This window comes from Melospiza georgiana, chromosome 20 (assembly GCF_028018845.1).
Source record: "Melospiza georgiana isolate bMelGeo1 chromosome 20, bMelGeo1.pri, whole genome shotgun sequence".
Lineage (NCBI taxonomy): Eukaryota > Metazoa > Chordata > Aves > Passeriformes > Passerellidae > Melospiza > Melospiza georgiana.
The window spans coordinates 3,099,789-3,124,423 of NC_080449.1; the positions used below are offsets into that span (position 1 = coordinate 3,099,789).

The 24,635-nt window shown below is 52.9% G+C and overlaps 1 protein-coding gene across 2 annotated transcripts in view; it reads left to right on the forward strand.

The window, feature by feature from the left end:
- Positions 1 to 9,888, forward strand: part of PNPLA7 (patatin like phospholipase domain containing 7) — a 136,390-nt gene extending 126,502 nt beyond the window's left edge. For both annotated transcript variants that reach the window (XM_058038390.1, XM_058038391.1), the window contains exons 33-35: positions 3,155 to 3,242; positions 8,037 to 8,140; positions 9,141 to 9,888. In XM_058038390.1, coding sequence (XP_057894373.1) covers positions 3,155 to 3,242; positions 8,037 to 8,140; positions 9,141 to 9,218 — 270 coding nt within the window. In that variant the 3' untranslated portion in view covers positions 9,219 to 9,888. The remainder of the gene's footprint in view (positions 1 to 3,154; positions 3,243 to 8,036; positions 8,141 to 9,140) is intronic.
- The last annotated feature ends 14,747 nt before the right edge of the window (positions 9,889 to 24,635 follow it).

Here is a 24,635-nt window from a genome sequence, read left to right on the forward strand (position 1 = left end):
AGATGGGCCCTCAGTGCACCTCTGGCACCCCCTGATCAGCCATGAGGGGCTGGGCTTCAGGCCTTGTGTTAAATCACAAGGAGAAGTCAAGGCAGGGAGAATTGTGTGTCTCAGAGTTGGCTGTGTCCTACTTCAGCCTTGCTTTTATCACCAGCCAGTAAAAAGCCTCAAACATTTTCAGTGCTGTGACAGACACTTCTTTTAAAGAAAACTGCTTTTAAAACTGCCCTTTTTACAGGATGCAGTAATGGAGGGGAATATTTCACTTAAATCATGCTATCACAGCAGCATGATGGGCATTTATCACACCTACCCTGCCTTCTGTGGCACCTCAGTGCCCTGGAGAGCAAATCTGTCACCTCCTCATTGCAGACACAGCCTGACCCTGCACTCACTTGATAATGAGGCACCAAGTGCTGATTGCTGAGGTGCCACAGCATGGAAATAACAGGGCTGGGAGAGTGACTCACCCACCCTGCCAGGTTATGGAGCAGGAACCAGGGGCTCTGTGCATCCAAAGGACCTGTGGGATCATCTGCTCACCCTCCTAAAACTCCAGAGCCCCCTGAAACCAAGATTTTTGCATCTGACTTGTGTTGCAGGAGATTCATTTCTATGAAGTTACAACTGTTGCAGCTCCCACTGGGGTATTTTTCTTGCTTTTCTTAGTCCATTAGAGTCACTTAAGTCCTTTAGCTGTGTTATCTTCCAGGCAGAGCAGCTGATATTTTTAACTTGCCTTTCATTAGCAAAGGTTTTGATGCTTTATGTGTTTTAGTTCTTCATCTATTTCTGGAGTATTCAACATCTGAGAGCTGAGTGCCATTTCTTATTGTCTCATTTCCATGTCGTGAGCATTGCAATTTTATTTAAAAATCCAGATATTTAATCATTTAGATGCTTCTCCTTTGCTTTGATCATTTAGTCCCTGTTTATCTTGTCTCCAAAATGCAAATACTGAAGACACAAACAACAGAAACCTTACATAAACTTTACTTTGAGCAGCCCTTACTCCTCCCCAGAATGGAATGCTGCAGCACCATTAATTGGGTCTGCTTGGAGTTCTGTCTACTGAGCTGTTATTCATATTCAAAGCTAAATATAAACCAGTGGACTACAATAGTAACTGTCTTTCTCCTCTAATTTATTTCATAAAGATTGTGCCAAAGAGAAAACTTTCCTCCTTGGAAAAAAAAAATACCAGAGAAGTCTGAGAGTGGGTTTCAGGTGGATGTGAGACATGAGACACTTCTTTGCTTTGTGTTATCTGATGGGAGGGTGATTTTGTCCTCAAAAGTAGTGAGAGGAAGCACTGAAACACTAAACTCCTGTTTGTGAAGCACTAAATGAGTGTGGGAGGGCACCTGGTTTCCCACAAGTGATTTCCAGTCTTGGTGCTGAGGCTTGGGGTGCAGCTGCCTCCTCAGTGCCCTCAGACAGGCTGACCTGGGGGACAGCTGGGGACAGATGCTTCTGAGGGTGCAGTCACTCTTCATTCCCATCCATCCTCACCCCAGGAGCTGCTGATGGTTTTCCTGGGACACACTGAGGTGCTGGGCCCTGCAGGATTTTGTTCAGCTGTTTATGCAGAGCCCTTCCATCCCACCCAACGCCTGTTCCTGCTCCCAGGGACAGCCTGGCACTCTCTGCCCCAGTGCTCTCTGCAGCCACCTCATCCTCCTGGGTTCTGGGGTGCAGGGACAGCCTCAGACCTGGCTGTGTCCCTGTGGTGTCCCTCACTGAGCTGAGTGGCACAGGCTGGAGCTCTCAAGGAGCTTTTCTTCCCTGTCCTGGGGAGGAGCTTCCTGCAGAATCTGCACTGGGAATGTTCAGGTTGGATGTTCAAAGTGAGCCTGGGCTGACTCATCCTTCCCAGCAGTTCCTTAACAGTCACAATGAGCTTCCCAACTTCTTTATGCTTTAAGGTGTGTGTCCTGAGCTGCTGCTCTTCATTTCACACAGGTACCTTTTCATTCCCTCCAGGCTGTCTCTGCCCCCGTTGCTTGTCCTGGATCTGCTCTGTGCTGTGGCTGTTCTAAATTACATCAAAATCAGCTCCAGATGAAAGGTCAACTGAGAGCACTTTGCTGCAGCAGCAATGGGCTGCTGCTGTGCCCCCACAGGGGCTGTGTGATTCACAGCTTGGTGTTCCTGCCAGAGGAGCAGAGGATTGTTCAGAAAACCCCGTGTTAGGAAGCTGCCCTGGCTGGGAGCACATGGGCAGGTCTGGGTGTTTGGGAACACAACTGGCACAGCAATTCCTGGCAGCCCAGTTCCCTCTGCCTGCTCTCCCCCATCTTCCTCTGGGTTGGAGTTGTTGCTGTGTCCATTAAAGTCCCTGGGTTTAAAAAAGGATGAGAGGTGTTGAGGTGTTCACCTGGGTACCTTGTGCCCAGCCCCAGAGAGGGAGGGGAAGCTGCAGGAAGCCTGGGAGGGCTCCTAAATGCCAAAGTTGGGTTTTCTTAGAGGAGACACTGGAGCAAGAACTCCTCAAAATAGAGAACACTCAGCCCACTGCTTGGATGAGACAGATGAAAATAGCAAGGGTTTACTGGAGAGAGGAATTGCAGTGGGAGATGTCTCTGCAGGCTCTGGCTCACTGCAACACCTCCAGCTCTGGGGCTTTTAGGGGTTCCTGGGGGTCCTGCTCACCCCAGTGCCCTCCTGTCCCTGCAGCCTTTGTGGCATCACTCCAGCTGAGGGATGGCCACTGTGTGTCCCCCTGGTCACCTTCTCCCAAAAGCAGAAGCTCCCTGGGGGCTGCGCCTGGCCCAGGCAGTCCCTCACAAAGGGACCCTGATGGAGAAAATCACATGGAGAGCTCTGTCCATGCCAGGGGCCAGCCCCTCCTGTGATTGTCTCTGGGGTCTTTTTAATAAGGCTCCTTGTTGTGTGGGTGGAATAAGAGCCTTTAAAAGCAAGTCCCACTGTTGGGAATCCCATCTCTGCCACCAGACCTGCCTCAGGAGAGCTGTTTGCAGGATTTCTCACTGATGAGTAATGAGGGGGCAGCTGTGCAGAATTTGTGCGTCTGGAGCTTTGTCTGTTCAATATCATTTTTATACAGTCTCGACTTGTTTGGATTTTCTTGTACATTTCTGTGTACATTTCTGTGTACATTTGCTGACAAACCTTCACCTTCTCTGTGTTGCAGAACGTGACCTGTCCCACCACGTCCTTCACAGACCTGGCTGAGATCGTGTCCCGCATCGAGCCCGTCAAGGCTCCTCCTCTGGCCGACGGTGAGGGGCAGGATGGGGACAAGGGACAGCTCCTGCCTGCCTGCCCTGCCCTCCCTGTGCTCACCGAGGGCACTGCCAGCCACTCCCTGCTCCCTCAGGGCCCTGGCCCTCCGTGTCCCCCTCCTGCCACCTCCTCTGGGACAGTGGGATCGGTCGGGGTGTCCTCAGCAGCTGCTGCCAGCCTCTTCCTGGGCAGCTCCCAGGGGGGAATAATCCCTGCTGGAGTCTCAGCTGAGGGAATAACACAAGGGGCAGCTCAGCTTCCATCCCCTTAGGCTGTCCTGTGCCCTTCTGCTGGCTCCATCCTCAGCCCTGTTGGGCAGGGAGGAGGCTGAGTTAAAGCCCTGCCCCAAGGATGTTGGATTGGGGCAGGCTGAGTTAAAGCCCTGCCCCAAGGATGTTTTCCCATGTTGGATTGGGGCAGGCTGAGTTAAAGCCCTGCCCCAAGGATGTTTTCCCATGTTGGATTGGGGCAGGCTGAGTTAAAGCCCTGCCCCAAGGATGTTGGACTGGGGGAGGCTGAGTTAAAGCCCTGCCCCAAGGATGTTTTCTCCTGTTGGATTTGGGGCAGGCTGAGTTAAAGCCCTGCCCCAAGGATGTTTTCCCATGTTGGATTGGGGCAGGCTGAGTTAAAGCCCTGGCCCAAGGATGTTTTCCCCGTGTTGGATTGGGGCAGGCTGAGTTAAAGCCCTGGCCCAAGGATGTTTTCCCCGTGTTGGATTGGGGCAGGCTGAGTTAAAGCCCTGCCCCAAGGATGTTTTCCCTGCTGTCGTGAGTAGGATCAGGAGTGACTCACTGGCTCCAGTGCTTTTTATGTGCTCCTGGTGTGGGAGCAGCAGTGAACTGGAGAGGAGCAGGTAGCAGCTCCTGTATGGTGACACTGAGGGGCTCTGTGCCCCGTGCTGGCCCTGCCCTGCAGAGCAGCTCCCTGGTTATGGAGCTCCCAGATCCAAAAGGATCAGAGCCTTGCAGGCCTGAAACCCCTGAGTGTGTCACCAGGGCTGGAGCTCTTTCTAAACAGTCTCTTCCCCTCCTCCTGATTCTTGTTCCTGCAGAGGGAAAGCTAAAGTTAGCAGTGCTCCCATCTGTGACTGTTTGCAGAGATGTCCCTGTGGTAATTTGAAATGCTAATTACAATCATATGCCTTATGAAGAAAATATTAATCAAATGTGGTTGAAGCAGCCATTGTGAATAAGAGTGAAGAGTTCATGGTATGTGGTTATTTAAGGCTCAGGCACTGAGACTTGCTGAGATTTCACCAGAGCACTGGGACAGATTCTCCTCCTCTCTGGAGCTCCTGATGATTCCCTGTCAGGCTCATTCCTGCTTTCTGCTGGGCAGGGCTGTGGAGGGAGTGTGGCAAATGGACCTGGCACCCTCTGGGCTGAGGAGGGGCAGTGCAGGAGCTGCTGGGCATGGATGGGATGGGATGGGATGGGATGGGATGGGATGGGATGGGATGGGATGGGATGGGATGGGATGGGATGGGATGGGATGGGATGGGATGGGATGGGGCCCTGTGCTCCTCATGGTGCTGAAATCCCTTGGCTGCAGGGTCTGAGGAGGGGGTTGCAGCAGAGTCCTGCACATGTTGGGCAGGATCCTTTGTGTTCTGCCATGTGGCTGAAGGGACCCTGGCCATGCCTGGGTGGCAGTGACAGCAGTGACATCCCTCGGTGTCCTCTGTGCATGAGACACTTGCTGCAGAGCTGTGGGGGAAGGTGTGTGGTGAGGTGAGCTCAGGGGGAGGTGGCACCTCCCTGCAGTGGCCTCGTGCCTGTCAGGTGGCTCCTCAGGGCATTGCTCTGCTCTGGGGGTGAGGGGGCTCTGAGGCTTCTGACCTGGGCAGGGGAGGGGACAGGGAGCTGCCTGGTGGCCTGGCTGTGACCCTGCACTGTCACCTTTGTTGTCCCTGGAAATCCCTTCCTGAGGGAGGCCTTGGATCACAGAGGCTGAGAAGGCTCTGCCTGTTCTGACAGCATCCTGCAGGTCTGGGGCTGGCTGGGGAAATCCTGGCAGTAATTTTGTTCTAAAGCAATCAAAGGGGAAGGCTCAAGTTCTGATGGGTGGGGAAGGGTCAGCACAGAGGGTGAGGCAGGAGCTGTGTGGGCTTTGTGGGGAAAGGGCAGGGGAATTCCTTCTCCTCTTGAGCACACAGAGAGCAGTGACCAAAGCCATTAAACAGTTTTTTTAAAGGGATCCTGTGCCTCGGGCAGGGCTGAGCAGAGGGCCCTGAGTGCCAGAGCTCTGGGCACAGGTGTCTCATTTCACAGCAGTGTTGGTGGCCCTGTTCCCACTCTCCATCCCCACGTTCCCTCAGCCAGGATCACCCCTCTGCCCAGCTGGGGTTTGGGCACACAGAGCTGTGGCTATGGCCAGGGGAGCTCAGGTGCCACTTTTGGGGGTGGCTCTGTCACATCCCTGCTCAGGCTCCCCCTGGGAGGGATGGCTGAGCCCAGGAGATGAGCACTTGTAGCAGTGGTCATTTGGATAAAGGGATTTGTGGAGGAGAAATGTTCCTGGTGGTGTCAAATGCCTGGGTTTGCCACCCAGCTGGGTCAGGAGACATCCCAGCACCTCTCCAGGGACACAATTAGCAGGCACCTCTGCATTTTTGCTGCTTACAAAGAACTTTTCTGGAGCAGCTGAGGCTGTGCTGAGCTTCCAGGTGCTGACTGACCCCTCCAGCCACAGCACAGCTGTCCCCAGCTGGGGTTCCCTGCAGGAATCAGGGAATAGAGCAAAGAATCAGCCCAGCTGCAGGAGCACGAGGCAATCTCTGGGTGGGAAATGCCCTTCCTGCAGGGAATGTGCTCACCCTGCTCAGGCCAGGCCTGGGGACCTTCCCAGGGTGGGATCTCCTCCTGGCTGGGCTGAACAGAGCAGCAAGGCCCTGGTCCTGCTTGGTGCTCCTGGGAGGTTTTGCAGTGCCCAGAGCATCACTGGGAGCTCAGCCTTGGTGCAAGGTGATGCTTTGGGACAGCAGGGCCACCTCCTGCTCTCCTCTTCCCCCTGCAGCACCCAGAGCTGTGAAGGATGTGGGAAGGGTGGCTCTTGGTTCTGTGTTCTGTGTTAAATGCTGAACAGTGCTGGGAAAATCAAGGAATTTTGTCTTGATGGCAGCTGGTTTCATTGCAGGTATAAACTCCAAACTCTTGTTTGTGGTGTCTGTTACTGTTCAGATGAGTTTCCAGTTTCTCTGGTGTATTTTATCAAAGATTATCATTAGTGTTTTTAGTAAAAACTAACAATTATTCTCTAATTCACAGTAGAAAAAAACAAACCCGAAAATAAAAAAGACCTAATGTCTTTCATTCCAATGTTCTAGCAGTTGGTTGTAGTTATGTGCTAGAAAAGGCTGTGGAACAGACTGTGCTGTTGTCTTCAGCATGGAGCAGATGCTATTGATGGCTCCCAGGAGAAATCCTTAATCAAGGGTCTGGTTTAAACAGGAGCCCCTCTCCTCACCAGTGGGCTGCATCCAGCTATTCCTTCAGAGCACACTGGATTAGCTCAGGAGAGGGGGAGAAGAGCTGGTGTCACACAAAGGTGATTTTAATGGTGACCATAAAATGTCATTTTCACACCTTCAGCTGCATCCTGAAGCTCTGGGTGCCAGCAGAGGAAGGTGCTGCCTGCCAAGGGCTGTGCCCCATGTGCCCTGGTGTCACCAGGGGCTGGGACAGGGTTTGGAGGGGACCAGCAATGGCTCCCCCAGCCCAGCACATCCTGGAGTTGCTGTGGGGAGCAGCCCTGGTGCAGGTGGAGTCATAAAAGGGTTTGAGTTGGGAGGAACCTTAAAGCCCACCCAGTGCCACCCCTGCCATGGCAGGGACACCTCCCCCTGTCCCAGGCTGCTCCCAGCCCTGCCCAGCCTGGCCTTGGGCACTGCCAGGGATCCAGGGGCAGCCACAGCTGCTCTGGGCACCCTGTGCCAGGGCCTGCCCACCCTCACAGGGAACAATTCCCAACTCCCAATATCCCATCCAGCCCTGTCTTCCTTAAGGCCATTCCCCCTTGTCCTGCTCCTCCAGGCCCTTGGCAGGTCCTGCTCCTGCTGCCTGCTTTGCAGATCCTCCAGGGGATCTCCAGATGCTGGCAGAGGTGTTGGCTCTGCCCTGATGAGTCCTCATTCCATGGGAACAGGCTGGGGCTGTTCCTTGCACATCCTGCTGCTGTGCACAGCTCTTGGGACTCCCTAAATTATGTTAATCTGCTGGATTACTGGAGAAAGCAAGTGATTGTCCTCTGCAGAGAGGAAGGGAATGTGAATCTCTCTGTCCCTGTGGAGCAGAGATTGTGAGGCACTCAGTTATCAGCTCCACAGCAGGCAGAGCTCACCCTAAGCCTGGGATCCCTGTTCCAGAGCCTGTGAGCACAGGGAGTTTGGCTTGGCAGCTCAGAGGCTTCTCAAGGTGTCCCACAGGTCTGCTTGTGCTGAGGGGTGGAACACAGGAGCTGTGCTGTGAAGGGCATTCCCCAGGGAGCATCCCCCAAACCTGTGTCCCTCTGGGCATGGCACCCAGCACAGTGACCCAAGCAGTGGGACAGGGCTGCTGTGCTGTGCTTCCTTGGATTCTGGGGGGCTCCAGGACACCAGCTGACAGAGTGGTTTATGTTTCTGTGCTGGGGAGCTGAGATCTGTGTGTGAGCAGTCCCAGTTCACTGAGCTGCAGAGAGCTGCTGGCACTGTCCTGCCTGTGCTCACTGACTGTGGCACTCATTCCTCTCCCAGCTTCCTCTGCCTCTCTGCTTGCCAGTTAAACCCTGTGCTTTGTGTCTTCTCTCCTCAGATGAGTCAGACTACCAGACTGAGTATGAGGAAGAAGTTCTGGGCAGCCAGAAGGATGATTACCTTGATTTCATAAGCAACCAGGCTGAGGAAGACTCTGACTCGGTATGAACCCCCTGAACAGGCAGGGCTGGTCATTGTTGGGCCATGGCTGAATGGTGTCAGCTGGATTTGTTGGGAGAGATGCTGAGAGGAGCATCCTGCTCACCCTCCTCAGGCCAGTCCCTGCCATGGGTGGCAAAACCTGGCCACAGTTAAATCCTGGTCCTGCAGCTCTGGGTTTGCTCATGAGGTGGATCAGGGCTGGAGAGGCTGAGGGAGCTGCTGCCTCCAGCCTGGGGAGAGGAGCTGAAGGGAGGATCTGCCAGCAGGGTGGGTGAGGAGAAGGGGGTTATGGAGGAGAAGGGGGTTGTGGAGGACAAGGGGGTTGTGGAGGAGAAGGGGGTTGTGGAGGAGAAGGGGGTTGTGGAGGAGAAGGTGGTTGTGGAGGAGAAGGGGGTTATGGAGGAGATGCCCATCAAAAAGCCAGGAGGGGACAGGCACAGTTTGTGCTGAAGGAAACCCTCCCCGGGGCCAGTGGGAATTGCTGCCCTGTTCACACAGCTGACACCCACCCTGGGCTGTGTGGAGAGAAGTGGAAACTCCACTCTTGTAGATATTTGAAAAGCAAAGCCCTGAAGAAGCAGCTCCAGCACTCGACCCAGCCCTGCTTAGAGCAGATGAATGGATTTAACTTCCAGAGGTCCCTTCCAGGCACAGGGGTTTGGTTCTGTGGGACAGCAGGCCCACCCTGAGGTAACTGTGAGACCAGGAGGGCTGAGCAGCTCAGCTCAGTCACATCCCTGCTGCTCTGGGTTTAGAGCAGACTGCAGCAGGGTTTGGAAGGTGCTGCTGTGTCAGTCATGGGCAGTTCCTCAGTGGGAGCACAGGGTGGCTGGGGAAGGGCCCATGGGAGGGTGTCCCATGGTGTCAGGGTGAGCTGCAGTGATGTGGGTTCTGTTTGCTGGGCTTACCCGAGCTGGTGGGAGAGGAGGTGAACAGGACAGGTTTTATCCAGCTCAGAGAGGATGCTGAGGTTTCATTTGTGCTTCCTTTCCTCCTGCAGGATGAGGAGATGCAGCTGAGGAAGCGCAGGAACGTGCCCGGCGGGGACGGCCAGAGCAGCACCGGGGAGCCGGGCTAGGGCTGGGAGAGGCCGAGCTGCCAGCTGGGAGCCACAGCCCAAACTGTGACTGAGCAGCCCTATTTATTTATTTAATGCTTCACCAAACCAAAACAACGCCCAGATGAATGAAGGCAGAGTTCATCCTTCTCCAGCCAGGGCTGGCACTCAGCACCACCTGCACCGAGTCCTTTGGAGCTGCCGTGGGCCCTGCTCCTTCCTGAGGTGCCAGGAGCAGCAGTTACTGATCACAGACTGGCAGAGGGGAAATGGGCAGCTCAAAGCTGCCTGGGTTCTTGCTGCTGTGTTTTCAGGCACTGTTTTTACTGCCAAGGCCCAAAGAACACTGGGGACCTCCCCCTGCAGGGTGCTGGGAGGGCTCCAGAGCAGCACTGGAGAGAGGGAGGGGTTTGTGGGTTGCAGCCTTGCTTTCTTTCACACGAATCAGGTAACTGTAATTAACTCCTCAGTGACTTCCAACCATGTACTGGTGAGCAATGCTCTGACAGGAGCAAATCTGAATGTATTTCATTTGAAATCTGAACCTAAGAAATCATTGTGAAGGGTGGCCATAGAGCCTGGATCCTCGAGTCAGCAGCAGGACATTCACTGACAGATCATGGAACTGACACTTGCTGGGCAACTCTGGAATCACCACTTGGCTGGACTTGCCCTGTTGAAATAAAGTTATTTTGCTGGATGGAAATGTCTCAGTTTCTTTGCATCAGGTCCTACAAAGAGAAAAGTTGTCAACAACTGAGAGCCCAGCTTGCCTCTGCTTATCTCAGACTTGCAAAGGAACACACAGTTTCCAGCTGCTCAGCCCAGCAGGAGTCACTCCAGGTATTGTCAGGCACTGGGAAGAATCTTCAGTGCTCTGTCCCCAGGGCTGGAGCTGTTGGATCTGTCCAGACAGCCCCTGGTGCTGGCTCAGCTCGTGTCACATCTGTCACTGCCAATGGCTGCATAACCAAGCTGATTCTGGCTTTATGGCAGCCCCAGCTCAGCCCCAGCTGTGGGTGCTGGTGCCTTGAGGGGATTTCTCATCAACCAGAGCACCAAGGTCACTCCCAGAGCTGTCTCCTTCCCTCAGCTCTCCTGCCCTGCAGGCATCCCCAGAGCTGGGCAGCACCAAGGGCCAGGAACGTGTTTGGTGAGGACTGGGAGTTGTAAAAGCTGGGAATTGTCACCTCTTCTCTGCATTTAACCTCCTTTCCTCTCCTCTACCAGCCCTGCATTGTGCTTTCCTCTGTCACAGAATCCCAGCCTGGTTTGGATGGAAGGGACCTTAAAGCCCATCCAGTGCCACCCCTGCCATGGCAGGGACACCTCCCACTGTCCCAGAGTGTCCCCAGTCCTGTCCAGCCTGGCCCTGGGCACTGCCAGGGATGGGGCACGTCCATGAATGTGCAGCCTGTGCCCAGGGAGCTGCTCCTCTTACACAAAATGTTATTTTCAAGTGTCAGAGCCTCAGGTCAGTGTTTTGCTCCCAGACCCAGCCTGTTTGCATCTCCACCTGGCCCATGGCCCATCCAGAAGCAGTGGAAGCAGTTGGAAGCCTTCCCTGCAAGGATCATGCAGACCTTTGATGCAGATTTTGGTTGATGCACTTGTTCAGAATGTGTTGCAGTCGCTGGAGGCTTTTCCCTGCTATTGCAAAGAATTCATTCTTACAAAGAAAACTTGAAAATGGCTTTAGAAGTGAAGGTAGAACAGCTGGGGGTTTCTGTGCAGGCACAGGCTGCCTGTGGAGCTGGAGAGATTGAATTCCTGTTGAGGCTGGTTGCAGGAGGGTGGTGCTGGCTGTGGGAAAGGCTCTGAGCTGGGACCAAACCTGGAAGTGAGCACAGCTGAGAGCAGGTGAGCACAGGTGAGTGCCCACCTTCCAGCTCTGGGCAAACATCTCATGTTTGAGCAGCAGCAGCACAATTCAGATATTTGGTTTTTTGGTGCTGGATTGGCAAACCAGGTGTGAGCCCTTCAGTGTCTGGGTGTTTATGGGTGGTTACACTCCAGGAACCTCTCCCTGGAAAATGGGGATCAGAACTGGAGCACAAACCCCAGAGATGACCAAGGTCCTCTGGCTGCCCTTCCCAAGCCCCTCCTGGGCCATCTGCCTGCAAAGGATAAAGCCAAACCCAAAAGTGCCTTCAGCAGAGGCTGGATCCAACCTGCTGGCCAGGGACAGACTGTGCTGGTCACAGCCCTGTGCTCTGGAGCAGGAGCTGATTCCACGTGTTCCTCTGCCCAGCTGGGGCAGAACAGACACCACAGGTTATTGTGCACAAGAATGAGAGCTCTGTCAGCCTGAACCCAGCTGCTCTTGTTGCAGGAGAGCTCTTCCCCTCTGCTCAAACAGGTAATTCATGTCCAAGCTGTGTGTGCTCCCTGCAAACACCCTGACGTGCTCCTGGAGCCCAGGTGGGAACTGCTGGCCTCATTGAGGGACTCACAGAAAACAGACAAATACTGGGCTGCTGAGTGTGCTAATTAGAGCCTCTCTATTTGCTTTGTGCCCTGTACCATGAGAAAACAGCACTTAGTTCAGATGTATGAATCCAGGAGATGAACCTCTGATGTGAGACTGAAAGTGTCTCCTAAATAATTGATCACGTTTTCCCTCCCTGCTGCATCTTTTGTAGCTGAGCTACGAAACATCCAGCCGAGCTAGCTGGACATTAAACCAATCTGTTCTCCCATGCTGAGGAATGTAAACCCATAATGGGACAAATCTAAAAGCAGAATTGGTTTTTTCCATCCTGCTTTGCTGCTGCCCACATCCCAGAGGTGCCCATGTGTGCAATTCCATCTCGGGAGGTTTTAATCAATCCCTGCCCACATGGACAGCCCCAAGGAGCCAGTGCTGTGTCACCCCCTTGTCCCCCAGGCTCTGCTGTGCTGGAAATGCAGTGGGAGGAGGGTGGCTGGAAGAGCCTGAGGCTCCTGGCCCCTCTCTCCTGGCCTGGGCCAGGTGCAGGCTTTGCCTGGGAACCACCCTGCAGTTTCTTTATGGGTGTGTGACATCCCCATAAATGTGAAATCTGACCAGAAGCTGGATGAATTTCTCTTTGCTGGAAGAGCTGAAGCAGTTGCTGAGGTTTCATCGTGGGTGAGGAGGACACAGAGCTCCTTCCCACAACAAATCTGGTGCCAGCCAGTGCCAGCCCTGAGGCAGCAGGGTCAGAGCAAGGACCTGAGGAGCCACAGCCACAAGCAGGACCTGCAGGGGGAATGTTCCCCTCAAAACCTTTTGGTGACACATGTGGCAGAGGAAAGCCTTGACTGAGCTTTCAGAAACGTGTGCCAGTGATGGATTCACAGCAGATCGAGTCCCCATCCTGAGCTCCCTGCAAGCAGCTGGAGAGGGGGAGCACCCCCAGGCTCTGCAGTGACCAGGGCTACTGCACAAAGGGACTCAAGGCAGAGACTTGGGAACCAGGTTCTGTCTGGGTTTGAACAGACAGGTGTGTGCTAAGGAAGGCAGGAGCCTCCCTTGAAATGGAAAATGTAAACCCCTTCCCTCTGAATTATTATAATTTTCAAATTAAGGGGCTTTCAGGCAAAGATATGGGAGCAGGAATAACAGTTCTTTAATAGGAAAATTTAAATAAAAATGCAATACTACAAAACAACAAAAAAGACCCACTGCCAGAGTCAGACCATGCCCTGCCCCCTGTGTGTCAGGGCGGTGTCCCAGCCCCATCCCAGGGGGGCTCAGCCCTCCTGCAGTGCCAGCTGTGGCTCTGCTGCAGCAGGGATCCTGCACAAGGGGGGAGTTTTCCTCTGCAGCTCCAGGGCTGCTGCAGATGGGCCTGGGCTCCCTCTGGCCATGCAGGGCAGCAGAAAGCTGCTCCTCTGGCAGTGCAGGGGGCAAAGGCTGCTGTGCTGTGCCAGGCTCAGATTGGATCCAGGCAGGAATGCTTGGCTCCTCCCCTGGGCGCAGCATCTCCCCATGGGATGCTGGGGTTGGATCAGCCCTGCAGGGACACTCAGTGGCCATGGACAGCAGAGATCTCCTGGAGGGAGGGTTGGCTGTGGGAGAGAGAAAGAAACAACTGCCCCATGGACAGCAGAGAGCTGCCCCAGCTCTGACAGGTGGGGATAGAACACACAGCTCCAGGGGCATCTTGCATTTCCAGCCTCGGACAGGTTCCCTCTGGAGAGGGGATGCCATGGAGTTTGGGTTTGTCCCCACCAAGAGCTGGTGGCAGTGGCACTCCTGTCCCCAGAGCAGCACCCTGGGGCTTGGTGCAAGCAACAAACTCAGCTGCTTCCATAAAGCAGCCACAGGAGCTCCCAGAGAATCCCCAGAGGGGTTTAGAAACGAGGAACTCGTGGCAGCTGAAGCACCTGCCCAACCCTCCAGGAAGGCCTGCCCAGGCTGGGGGGAGCTGTGACCTGAGCAGAGGGGCCCTGGCTCCTGCCCTGCTGGTTGTGACAGCTCCTGCTGGGGCCTCTCATGTTTCTGTCCCCGTGTGGGGCCGATGTGTCCATGCAGCCTCTCCAGGCTCCGCTCCGCAGGCAGGGACAGCCGGGCTGTGCCTCCTTCCCTGGCGCACGTCACTCTGCCTGCGTGCTGTTCCCAAATTAATCTCCTCCTATTCCCTCGTGCTCCCTGACCTCCCCCAGCGTGTGATTTTCCCTGCCCGCTGCCCCAGGGCTGTGTTTGAGCTGTCGGAATGCGGGGGCTTGGCTGCGCCGCTGGCTTTCACTCGCTGTCGCTGCAAGAGCTGTGAGAAAATCAGCAAACAAGAAATAGATGGGAAATGTTTTCCTCTCCCTCCAGGGCTCCACGTGGCAGAACTGGCACCTGCCAGTGCCACTATCCCAAGACCCCACCAAAATATGGCTGTGGGGGGGCAGCTTTCGGCATGGGACAGTGGTGACCCAGGGCAGGAGGCACTGGCACTGCTAAGGTGGCATTTGAGGAACAGAATTTTGGGGTGTTTTGCTGGCACCAAAGCCATAAATATCCCTTTTGCTGACACCTCCCATAAATACCCCTTCCCAGCTGATGGCTGGTTCTGCTCCCACTAGGACTGGTGGGGTTTGTGTTTGTGCTCTTTGTTCCTGTCCCTCCTCAGGTCACAGAGGGTGTGATCCTCTTTTTCCCAGTGGCCTTAATTTGCGTTTTAAATACCCATAAATACCCATATGTGTGTGCCAGGATGGTGCCTGGAGGTTCCTTGCAGGCAGCAGGAGCAGCATTCCAAATGCTGGGAAGGCACCTGTGGCCTGAGTGTCACTTAGCTCAGACATGGCACTTGCACATGGCACAGCCACAGTCACCACTCACCACTGCCACCAACATCAGCAGGGACAGCTTTTAATTAAGCCTAATGCACTCAGGGGTTATGGACAGGAATGGGCTTCCCATCAGGAAGCAGCTGGGCCCCCAGCCCTGGAGATGCCAGGGTTTATCCCTAAGGAGTGACATTTGTGTCCATTGTGCCCTCCAGACAGAACTGTGCTGAGCCCTGGATGGCACAGAGCCCCTGGCACCAGGCAGGAGCCAGTGCTGGTGAGGTACAAGTGCTGGCAGTGCTGCTGGAAATCCTGTTTGTTGGGAATTTGTCCCTGGCAGGGAGGGAGGCTCCGAGCGCCGCTGTCCTGGCGGGGCTGAGCACAGCTCCTGCTGCAGGGGATAATTTGGGATCAGCCAGAACACCAAATGTGCATCAATTTTAAATGTACCATAAATGACACGTTTTTTCCTTGGATGAGGCACATTGGATGTGATGCACAGAGCCAGGGGAATGTGTTGAGTAGGGCTGGTGCAGCTCAGGCAGCCCTGACCTGGGTGAGCTCCGTGCTGTGCCTGTGCTTGAGCACGTTGCTGCTGCCTGGGCCCCTCTGGGGGTCACAGGTGACCCCAAATGCCCTGTTTGCCCCTGGCATGGCCTGCCAGGGTGCTCTGCTGGGCCCAGGGAGGCACAGGGAGGTGCCCTGTGGCACTGGCTGTGCCTGTGGCTGTGTTTGATCCAGTGTGAGGTTTTGCCCCACCGGGCATGTGAGCGTCCAGCCCTGCGTGGGCTGAGCTGCCAAACCCTCCTTGCAGTGACCAATGGCTGCCCCAAGCACAGGCTCTGGGGGAAGGCTCCAGCTGATCTCTGCCACTGCCAGAGGCTGTTTCTGCCTTTGGAAGGAGAGTTTGCCCAGCCTGTGAGGGGTGTTGGCCCTTGTGTGGTTGGAGGGACCAGGGAAGGACACGTGTCAGCTCTATTGTCCTTGGTGTCATTGTCCCCTGTCCTGTCTAGGTGCTTTTTCCTCTCTCACTGCTCTGGTTCTGCTCCCCCTGTGTGTGACCAGGCTGTTGCTGCTGCTCCTCTCCCCAGTTAGGTGCTGGAGTAGCTGAAAGTGGTGGGTGGGTGACTTCTCTGCCTCTCTCTTCTCTTCTCACCCTCAATCTAGTGCCCCATGGCTCATCTCCAGCACTGTCACCTCGTGGCTGTAAAATCCACCCCCTTCACTTGCATCCTTGCTGGAAATAGAAAGCTTTTAACGCAGCAAAGTTCAGAAAAGCTTCTAGAGCTGGGCTGGCACAGCAATGGACCCCTGGGATCTCGGGGGTGATGAGGCAGGAAAGAGGAGCTGTGCCAACCTCGTGGGTCGGTGCTGCAGCCACGGGGGCAGAGCCCAGGCAGGCACAGCCACCCCTGAGATCCTGCTGGGACACGTTCCTGGCCTGGGGAGAGCAGGGGAGAGAGCTGAGCTTTGCAGGGGTTGTTGTGGCCGTGTTCACAGGGGTCTGAGGATGAGGGAAGAGATGAGGATCTGACTCCATGTTTCAGAAGGCTTGATTTATTATTTTATGATATATATTACATTAAAACTATACTAAAAGAATAGAAGAAAGGATTTCATCAGAAAGCTAGCTAAGGATAGAAAAAGAAAGAATGATAATAAAGGCTTGTGGCTCAGACAGAATCCAAGCCAGCTGACTGTGATTGGCCATTAATTAGAAACAACCAACATGGGCCAATCCCAGATGCACCTGTTGCATTCCACAGCAACAGATAATCAATGTTTACATTTTGTTCCTGAGGCCTCTTGTTGCCTTCTGATGCAAGGCGAGGCGACCTGGTTCTGAGGAAACGGCACGGCGACCCACTGCCCAGGGTCACTCGAGCCAAGAACACACACAGACACCAGTATGGTGGGCGGTTCAAGACCTCTATTGTCCCGTCTCGTCGGGTTTTATACTGGGAAAGATTTTCCCTACATCAGGGGGTCTTACTTTATTGTAATTGGTTAGTAAGGAGTAGAAAGTTACTAATGTTAGGGGGGACTACATTCTTGGGTGATTCCTTATCACTAGGAGTTAGGGGGAGAGGAGTCCTGCCGCTTTCCGTGACATCGCGAGATTTTCCGAGCGCCTGACCCTATCTACTACAGCCTCTCAGCTTCTCAGGAGGAAAAATCCTAAGGAAAGGATTTTTCATGAAATGTGTCTGTGACAGGTTGTTGGGGTGGGTGTGTCTCTTTCTGGAGCTCTTCTGCAAGCAGTGAACCTTGTCATGAGCTCCAAGTGTCAGGAAAGAGGTTTCCCAAGAGGAGGGAAGGTCAGGACAGATCCATCCGCTGCCCAGTGACCCTGGGAATGAGCCTGGTCCCTGATGGAGCTGTGGGCAGGGACCACCAGAGCCTGGGCATGAACCACACATCCCTTCAGCTCCACTCTGCATCCCTGGAAGTGCCCAAGGCCAGGCTGGAGGGGGCTTGAGGCAGCCTGGTCCTATAGGAGATGTCCCTGCCCAGGACAATGAGATGCTTTAAGGCACCTCTCAACTCAGTCTGTGATTTTATGATCACCAGAGTCAGTCTGGGGGCTCCATAAGGCCCAGCTGGCCCCACTGGAAAGCTGAGCTGTTGAGGAAAACTCCCTTGGGCACCCAAATCCAGGCCGTGCCCGTGCCAATCTGGAGCTGCTGATTTTATCTGAGGCCAGGGAAATGTGGAAATGCAGAGCCCAGCCAGAAGGCTGTTGAGTCCCTGCAGAGCAGCACCCACCTGGGAGCCCTGCACATGTCCCTGCTGCAGACAGCCCTGGCTCCCACGGGACCTTCATCCTCCTCCTCCTCCTCCCCAAAATCTGTCCCTGGGTTCTGTGCGGACCCTGGGGAGCCAAGCACCACGTGTGCCAAGCACAGGGTGCCCTGGGGACTGTTCCTGGGCTGGCAGCATCGTCCCAGCACGTGGGGAAGCAGTGGGGTGAGAGCTCTGCCTGCCCAAGGAGGTCACAGCTGAACTCGAGCGATGATGCTGTCGTGGGCTCTCAGGTTGCTGTTGATAATCGCTGCCCCAGATGTGCAGGATGTCTCTGCTTCAGCCCACACAGCTGAAGAACGAGTCTGGACTCTTCACTTTTCAGTCTTGAGGTTGTTTATTAATTCTTATCTATAAAATTTTATTTCTGCCCAGCCGAGATCTGCTCAGCAGGGCAGCCACAGGCACTCTGTGTTGTCCTTTTATACTACAAACTACCTATAACACATTTACACTGAATTCCCAATACCTATCACCTGTGTTAGACAGTGCACTTCTACTCTAAACCAATCCCAAAGTGCCAACAGCACTGCAGAAAATGGAGAACAAGAAGAAGAAGAAGAAGAAGAAAGGCTGGACACGCCCTGATTCCTCCATCTTGTCCCCATAACCCCCATACCAAAAATTCTAAAATCTACATTTTCACCCTGTGATCATTTTGTTATTACACTATTCAAACCTGTGTGACTTTCATGTCCTCATACAAAGTTGGTAACTTGCTCCAGGGGTCACAATCAAATCCCCAGGTGCTCTGGGCTGCATGCCAGGGTCTCTGAGCCCCCCAACAGGGTCCTTGGCAACTCTGGACACCCGGAGGGATGCACTGAGCTCTGACAGTGGGCAGAGCTGAAAACAGCAGCGGGGCCATCCCTGCCTGGGGCTGCTGGGGCCAGGCTGGGTGAGGAGCTGGAGGGAAAAACCCCTCTGGGGCTGCAGATGCAGCATCCGCAGGAGAAAATGTCTCTCTGCTGATGGTGTATAAATCGTTGTGTTAGGAAAATTTATCCACAAACACCAGAGGTTTATGTCCAAAAAGGAGACTGAGGAGTCCTTTTGCTTTATTCCAATAAAGGGAAAGGCCATGGGACATTCCCCTGGGGTCTCTCACATTTTTGGAGGATGCAGCCTCCTTTTTATCCCAATTTCCCAGCCACATTTCCCTTCTCTCTTTCCCCATTGGCTGAGGTACTTGAGAGGTACAGACTTCCCAAAACACCTGATACCAAAGATTTTCCTCCAATGCATAACCCTCCCTTTTAATTTTTAATTGTTATGGAATTTAGGGGTTTTTCCCCATTGGCTGAGGTACTTGAGAGGTTCAGACTTCCCAGAGTGCCTGATACCAAAGACTCCCCTCTAATGTATAACCCTCCCTTTTAATTTTTAATTATTACAGAACTTAGGGTTTTTTCTTCCCCATTGTTTCTTTTCTCTTTCAATGTCTAATTTCATTTCTCATCAAACCTAAAATTTATTTGTAAAAGTAAATATCTTTTTCCATTCATCAGTCAGTGGAATCCTTCCCATTGTTTCTTTTATCTCCTGGTGCTGGTTTTATCCACCAGCAGCCCCACAGCTTGTTTGGAAAGACAAATCCACTATTCCTCTCAATTGCAAGTCACCTGGCAGGAGGGCCCCTGCTCCTTGCACAGACCCTTCTGCCAGCCTGGGATGTCTCATTTCAGCCTCCTCATCTGCCCCTCAGCAAAGCCCCTCAGCTTCCCTTCATTCCATGGTAACAATTTCTGTCAGAAAGTGCTGTTGGGGAGAGGAATATGACCCCAGCCTGCTGCAAGAGCTCAGCAAAGCAATTCTTTTTCTCCCGGGAGAGTGAGTGTTTCTCTTTCAGTGTCATGGCTTGTGGAGGGCACTGAGAGGGTGAGGAGGACAATGGTGCTGCAGGGCATGCACGGAAGGGTCCCTGTGCTGCTGGAAGGTGGGGGTGCCAGTAGGTTTGAGCTGGGGTCTGTCCCCACGCCTTGCACTCCATGGGGTGTTTGCAGCTCAGGGCTTTGTCCATGTCCTCTCTGGGGCCTGCTCTGACTCCTTTGCCACTTCAGCTGCCCCTGGAGATGCCTCTGGTGTCCTCTGCCCACCATTCCCCGCACTGCAGCACTGTCCTGCTTTCCCCATCCTCTGCCCCAGTCTCTGCACCTGGGCCCAGCACTGTGGCTGCTGGAGTGATGCAGAACCAGCTGCTCTGAGTTACTTTCCCCTGATGATGTCTAGATTTTTTGTAGCCCATCTTTTTTTTGACGAAACCTTTCCTCCCATCCTTTTTTTGGATGAAATGTTTCCTCCCAACTCTTTTGGATGAAACCTTTCCTCCATTCCTGTTTGAAAGCTGGCCTATTTTAACACTGCCAAGTGAAAATGGGCTGTGCACAGAAAAGATCCCAGTTGCTCTGTAGAACTTCTCTGTCATAATTATTCACTGCCAGTCCTTCTGCTCCCAGCAGCTGTATAATTTATCAGCTGTGTTTTGTGCTCATTTCTCAATCAATGATGAAAACATTGATTAGTGTCAGGCTGGGACTGACTCCTGCAGAATCCCTCTAAATCATCTCTGTTCACTGACGAGTCCTTGTTTGGGAGTTGGATTTGCAGCTCTCCATCCATTTAATGTGGGCTTTATTGGGATTGTATAGCGCTAAATTTGTAATTAGGGTGTCATAGGATATTAACTCAAACACGTTGCCAAAAGCTAAGCAAATAATGGCTACATGGTAACCTTTATCTACAAACTTGTAATTTTCTCAGAGGATGAACTGAGGCTCATTTGACAAGACACTTTCCATTGCACCACGCTGAGGGGTGTATTTTTAATCCCTGAATTCTTTATTAATTGAATCCTCTGTGTCCTCTCCATTTTTCAGTCTGGACTGAGCAGCTGTGAACCAGGGCAGCCGAGCACCCCATCAGCATCCTGCCCAACCTGGCAGCTCCCAGGCTCCCACACACATCCTCAGCAGCAGGAGGAGGTGGTTTAGCTCAGCTCAGCCCAGCCCAGCCCAGCTCAGCCCAGCTCAGCTCAGCTCAGCTCAGCTCTGCTGTTCAGAAACCCCACAGACGGCACCCAACATGCTCTGGGTTGGTACAAGACCACAGACAATTTCATCACCCTCATGTCTGACATTCCCATCCTTTCCAAATGCAGAAGGGACCCACTGAAGGCCTTGTCACGAGCAAACCTCCTCATCTAGGAATGCTGGAGCCTCTCCATGCTTGGAGATCTTCAAAATTCACCTGGGCAGCCCCTGAGCAAGGCAGTGTCACTTGGACATCAGTTCTGCTCCAAGCAGGATGTCAGACTGGAGACACCTGGGGCTGCTCCTGGCCAAATCCTTTAAGGCTTTTTCTAAGTCTATCTACTGAGTCTATAACATCATTAATGTTTCTTTTGTTTCTAATGTATTTAGTAAACAACTCTTTACTGGCTGTGGCTTTGCCAGACATGGATTTTCCTCTGTCCATTTACCCTCCTCTATCAATAGCTCTGCTCCATGGCTTGATATGGTTGCTGCATATTGATCAGTATCTACTCCTTTCTTCCTCATCATATTTAGTGTCATTTTTCTTCCAATGGCTGTTTTCAGGACTACCAATTTACAGGATGGGCTTTCAGCCAAACTTACATTTTCTTGACTCTGCAATATCAGCTTTTCTGCCCTGTCACAAGCTCGACTCAAAGAACTGCTGCTTTCCCACACTGCAGAAGGTGTTTTCCCCCACAGATTCTCAGAGTTACCACCATCTCCATGAGGTTTGTGCAGCTGCTGGCTCCATAAGTGATGGAGAGCCCAGCAAGCCCTGTGAGGCCATGGAGGGTTAGGTGGCTCTGTGGCATGTCCCAGGCAGGAGCAGAGAGCTGAGCCCATCCAATCTGACCCAGTGCCCAAGGGAGGCTCTGCCCCACCTGCTCACACCTGGAACTCTGTTCCACTGCTTCACAGTTCTTACACAGTTTTTCTTCAAGTGGAACCTAAATTTCCCCACCACACTACAACCCTGCTGCTCCTTGCCCTGTCCTGCCTCCAGCCTTGTACTAAACCAGAGTGCGTTGCTTCAGTTTCCGGGGGTGCCTCAGTCCCTTTTCCAGCCTTTGCACTCTTGCACCATCTGACCCCTCCTGGTGCTCCCCCTGAGTCCAAACCTCCCCTGAATCTCACTGGGGCTGGCCCAGCCCTGCCCAGCCCACACAGGGCTCTGGCACTGTTATTTCTCGTGCCATGGCATTCACCCGTTCTGCACAATCACAGCATTTCTGACTCTGGTTCCACTGAAGATTTGCAGCAGCATCCCGGTCCTTTCCTGCAGAATGGGTGATGGATTGAGCTGCTGCCCATCCCCAGCTCTCTGACAAATCCCACTCAGCACTGCTTTGAATCACCACAAACCTTTCAGGGCTGCTCTGCTCTTCCTCCTCTCCACAGGACAACTTGGAAGTGGGGCAGGAGCAGGGACAGCAGAACCTGAATGCACGCTGTGGCCACTCCTCTTCTGTGCCTTGAGCTATTTTGTAGCAATTGTGGAATTTGTTCTCTTTGCCAACAGGGTCTAAGCTAGAGGCTGTTTGCTGCCTGTGCCTTTGTGTGATGCTCCAGCTGAAGCAGATGGCACCTATTTTGTTACACCCTCACCATGGCCAGGAGCTGCTGATGGCCCTGAATGTGTGTGCATCCCTCCTCATCCTCCAGCTGAGCTTTCTGACTCATCCTCCCCAAATGTTTCTCCCTGCTCTTTCCCTGCTCCTCGCTCTGGACAGGATCAATCCCCACGTGCCCTTGTTCAGCCTCGTGGCAGGCAGAAGCACCACTCGTCCCTTGTCGCAGACATTTCTTTATGAAAATCCTTTCTTAGGATTTTTTCTTCCTGAGAAGCTGAGAGGCTCCAGGAAGAAAATGTAAACAATGGTTATCTGCTGCTGTGGGATGCAACAGGTGCATCTGTGATTGGTCTTGTCTGGATTTAGTGACCACTCACAGCAGAGCTGGCTCTCTCTGTCTGAGCCAGCTGCCTTTGTTATCATTCTTTTCCTTTCTATTCTTAGCTTAGCCAGCCTTCTGAGATGATACCTTTCCTTTTATTCTTTTTACTATAGTTATAATGTAATATATATATCATAAAATAATAAATCAAGCCTTCTGAAATGTGGAGTCAGCTCTACGTCTCTTCCCTGATCCTGAAAACCCCTGTGAACACCGTCACAGTCCCTGATCTCCATCTGGACATTGAGCCATTGATGGTCACATCCACTCTCTGGTTGCAACCATCCAACCAATTCCTCATGCACTGAGCAGTCCCTCCATCCATCCACATCTCTCCAGTTAGGACAGAAGGATGTTGTGGGGGCCTGTCTCAAAGGTTTTACACAAGCCCAGACAGATACCATTTTCTGTAGTCCCTTGTCCACTGCTACAGATGGTCTGAGCCCTTCTACCAGCAGATGTTTCATTTCAGTGGTTTCATTTCTGCACTTTTAGATACAGCAAGGGCTGGATATGGTGCAGGGTAGGGTTGGAGCAGAGTTTTGGGAGTGAGATGCTTCCAGGGACACAATCATACAAATTTTCCCATAATGATAACATTTTTTCTTCCATTTTAGATATGACACAGTCACTTCAAACTTCAACTCTTCTTGTGCTGCCTGGTGCCAATGTCAGGACAAAGTCAGGCTGATATTTTGCCAAACAATGAAATACTGAGATGTGGATGGAGAGAAAACTGAGTAATCACTGAATCATTGAGCAATCAATTAGCACTGATCTGTTCCTGGAGCTGCTTCTGGAATCCTGACCTTGAGGAACTTCCATTGTAGGGGCCAACTCCTGCACCTCCACACTGCTGAGCAGTCCCTGGATCCCTGGGAGTAGGTAGAAAATTAGTTTCTGGTAGGTAGAAAATGAGTTTCCCTTCACCAGGAGGGTGGTCAAGTGTGGGAGCAGGTCACTCTGGGAGGGATCCACATCCAGCAAGTGCCTCAGTGTGGCCTAAAGAAGTTATTGTGCCAGATTTCCGGCAAAGACCTCCAGAGAGCCTCCACACTAGGGCTTCCAAAATTCTGTGGAGGAGTTAAGGAGTCTTCTTCCTATATGGCACAACCATAGTGTTGCTTCCTTTGTTATAGCAATTGGATTTATTATTTATTGTAGTTTATTCTGAGGGATTGGCTTATATCAGTTTGATGTGGCCAACAGGAACGAAATGACATTACCACCCTGCTCAAATCCTCCTTCCTGCTACAGCTGATGCCCTTTGCTTTTGTTTCTCTCCACTTGCTGGATCATTTTAAGGGAAAAGAGGTATCTAATATTATGCTGCTCTTGAAATGCTCACTCTCCTGTCAGCTCTCCTAGCCCAGAACCATGGTCTCACTCAGAGTATTCCCCTCCTAGGCAGAGGGAGTTCCCTGGCAGGGATTTAGGATCATGCTTTTGGAAAGGTCCCACCCAAGGGGTGGACACTGACCCCAGCAATCACCCATGCTGAGGCTGTGTCTTTTCTTTGATTGATTGGGGTGTGCCCAGTGCAGTGGTGAAGCCACCACCCCTGGAAGGATTTGAAAGCTGTGTAGATGTGGCACCTGTGGAAATGGCACCTGGGTTTGGTGGTGGTGGCCTTGGCAGTGCTGGGGGAATGCTTGGACTTCATGATCTGAGAGGCCTTTTCCAGCCTCAGTGATTCTGTGATGCTGGTACTTCATGTTTCAAGCCCTCAGTCCTGACAAGGCTTCCATTTGAGATACAAATCTAATAAATAACTGGCATGGCTGAGTGCTGAGACGTCCTTGGGCCTTGCCTGGGACCTGGTGTCACCTGGCTCTTGTCAGGCCAGCGAGACCCAGATGGAGCAGCCCTGTCAGGAAGGCAGCTCAAGATTTCAGCCAGCAGAGTAATAACTAATTGAATGTATTTCAATCATGAGATCCACAGAAGGAGAGCAAACTCCACAGAGTAGAAGGAAATTGCATCTAAGAGTAATCTGAATGTGGGTAGATAATTAGGCCTGTATTTCATGGGAACATTTGCTGGGCAACATAATGAAAAGGCCAGCAACATAATTTTCTTTAAGTAGTGTGATGCCTCCCACTGGGGTGGTGCCGTGCCAGCGCTGGTGCTGCAGTGCAGGAGCAGGAGAGGCAGTGCCTGAAGCTGTGGCACAGTGGTGCCAAGCTGGAGCCTGGCCTCCCCCTCTCTAATGCCTGCTCAGAGAAAGCTGCTGAGGCTCCTGCCCCGCAAAGCAGTGGCAGCCCCATAGCCTCATCACTTTTCCACCTTTCCAAACAACACACCAAGTGTGCTCAGGCTGTGCTTGCAGAGCCAGTGCTGCCCTGGGAGTCTCCAGTGGAAAGCCAGGCTGCTGCTACTGACCGAGTTTGGAGCTGCTCATGCC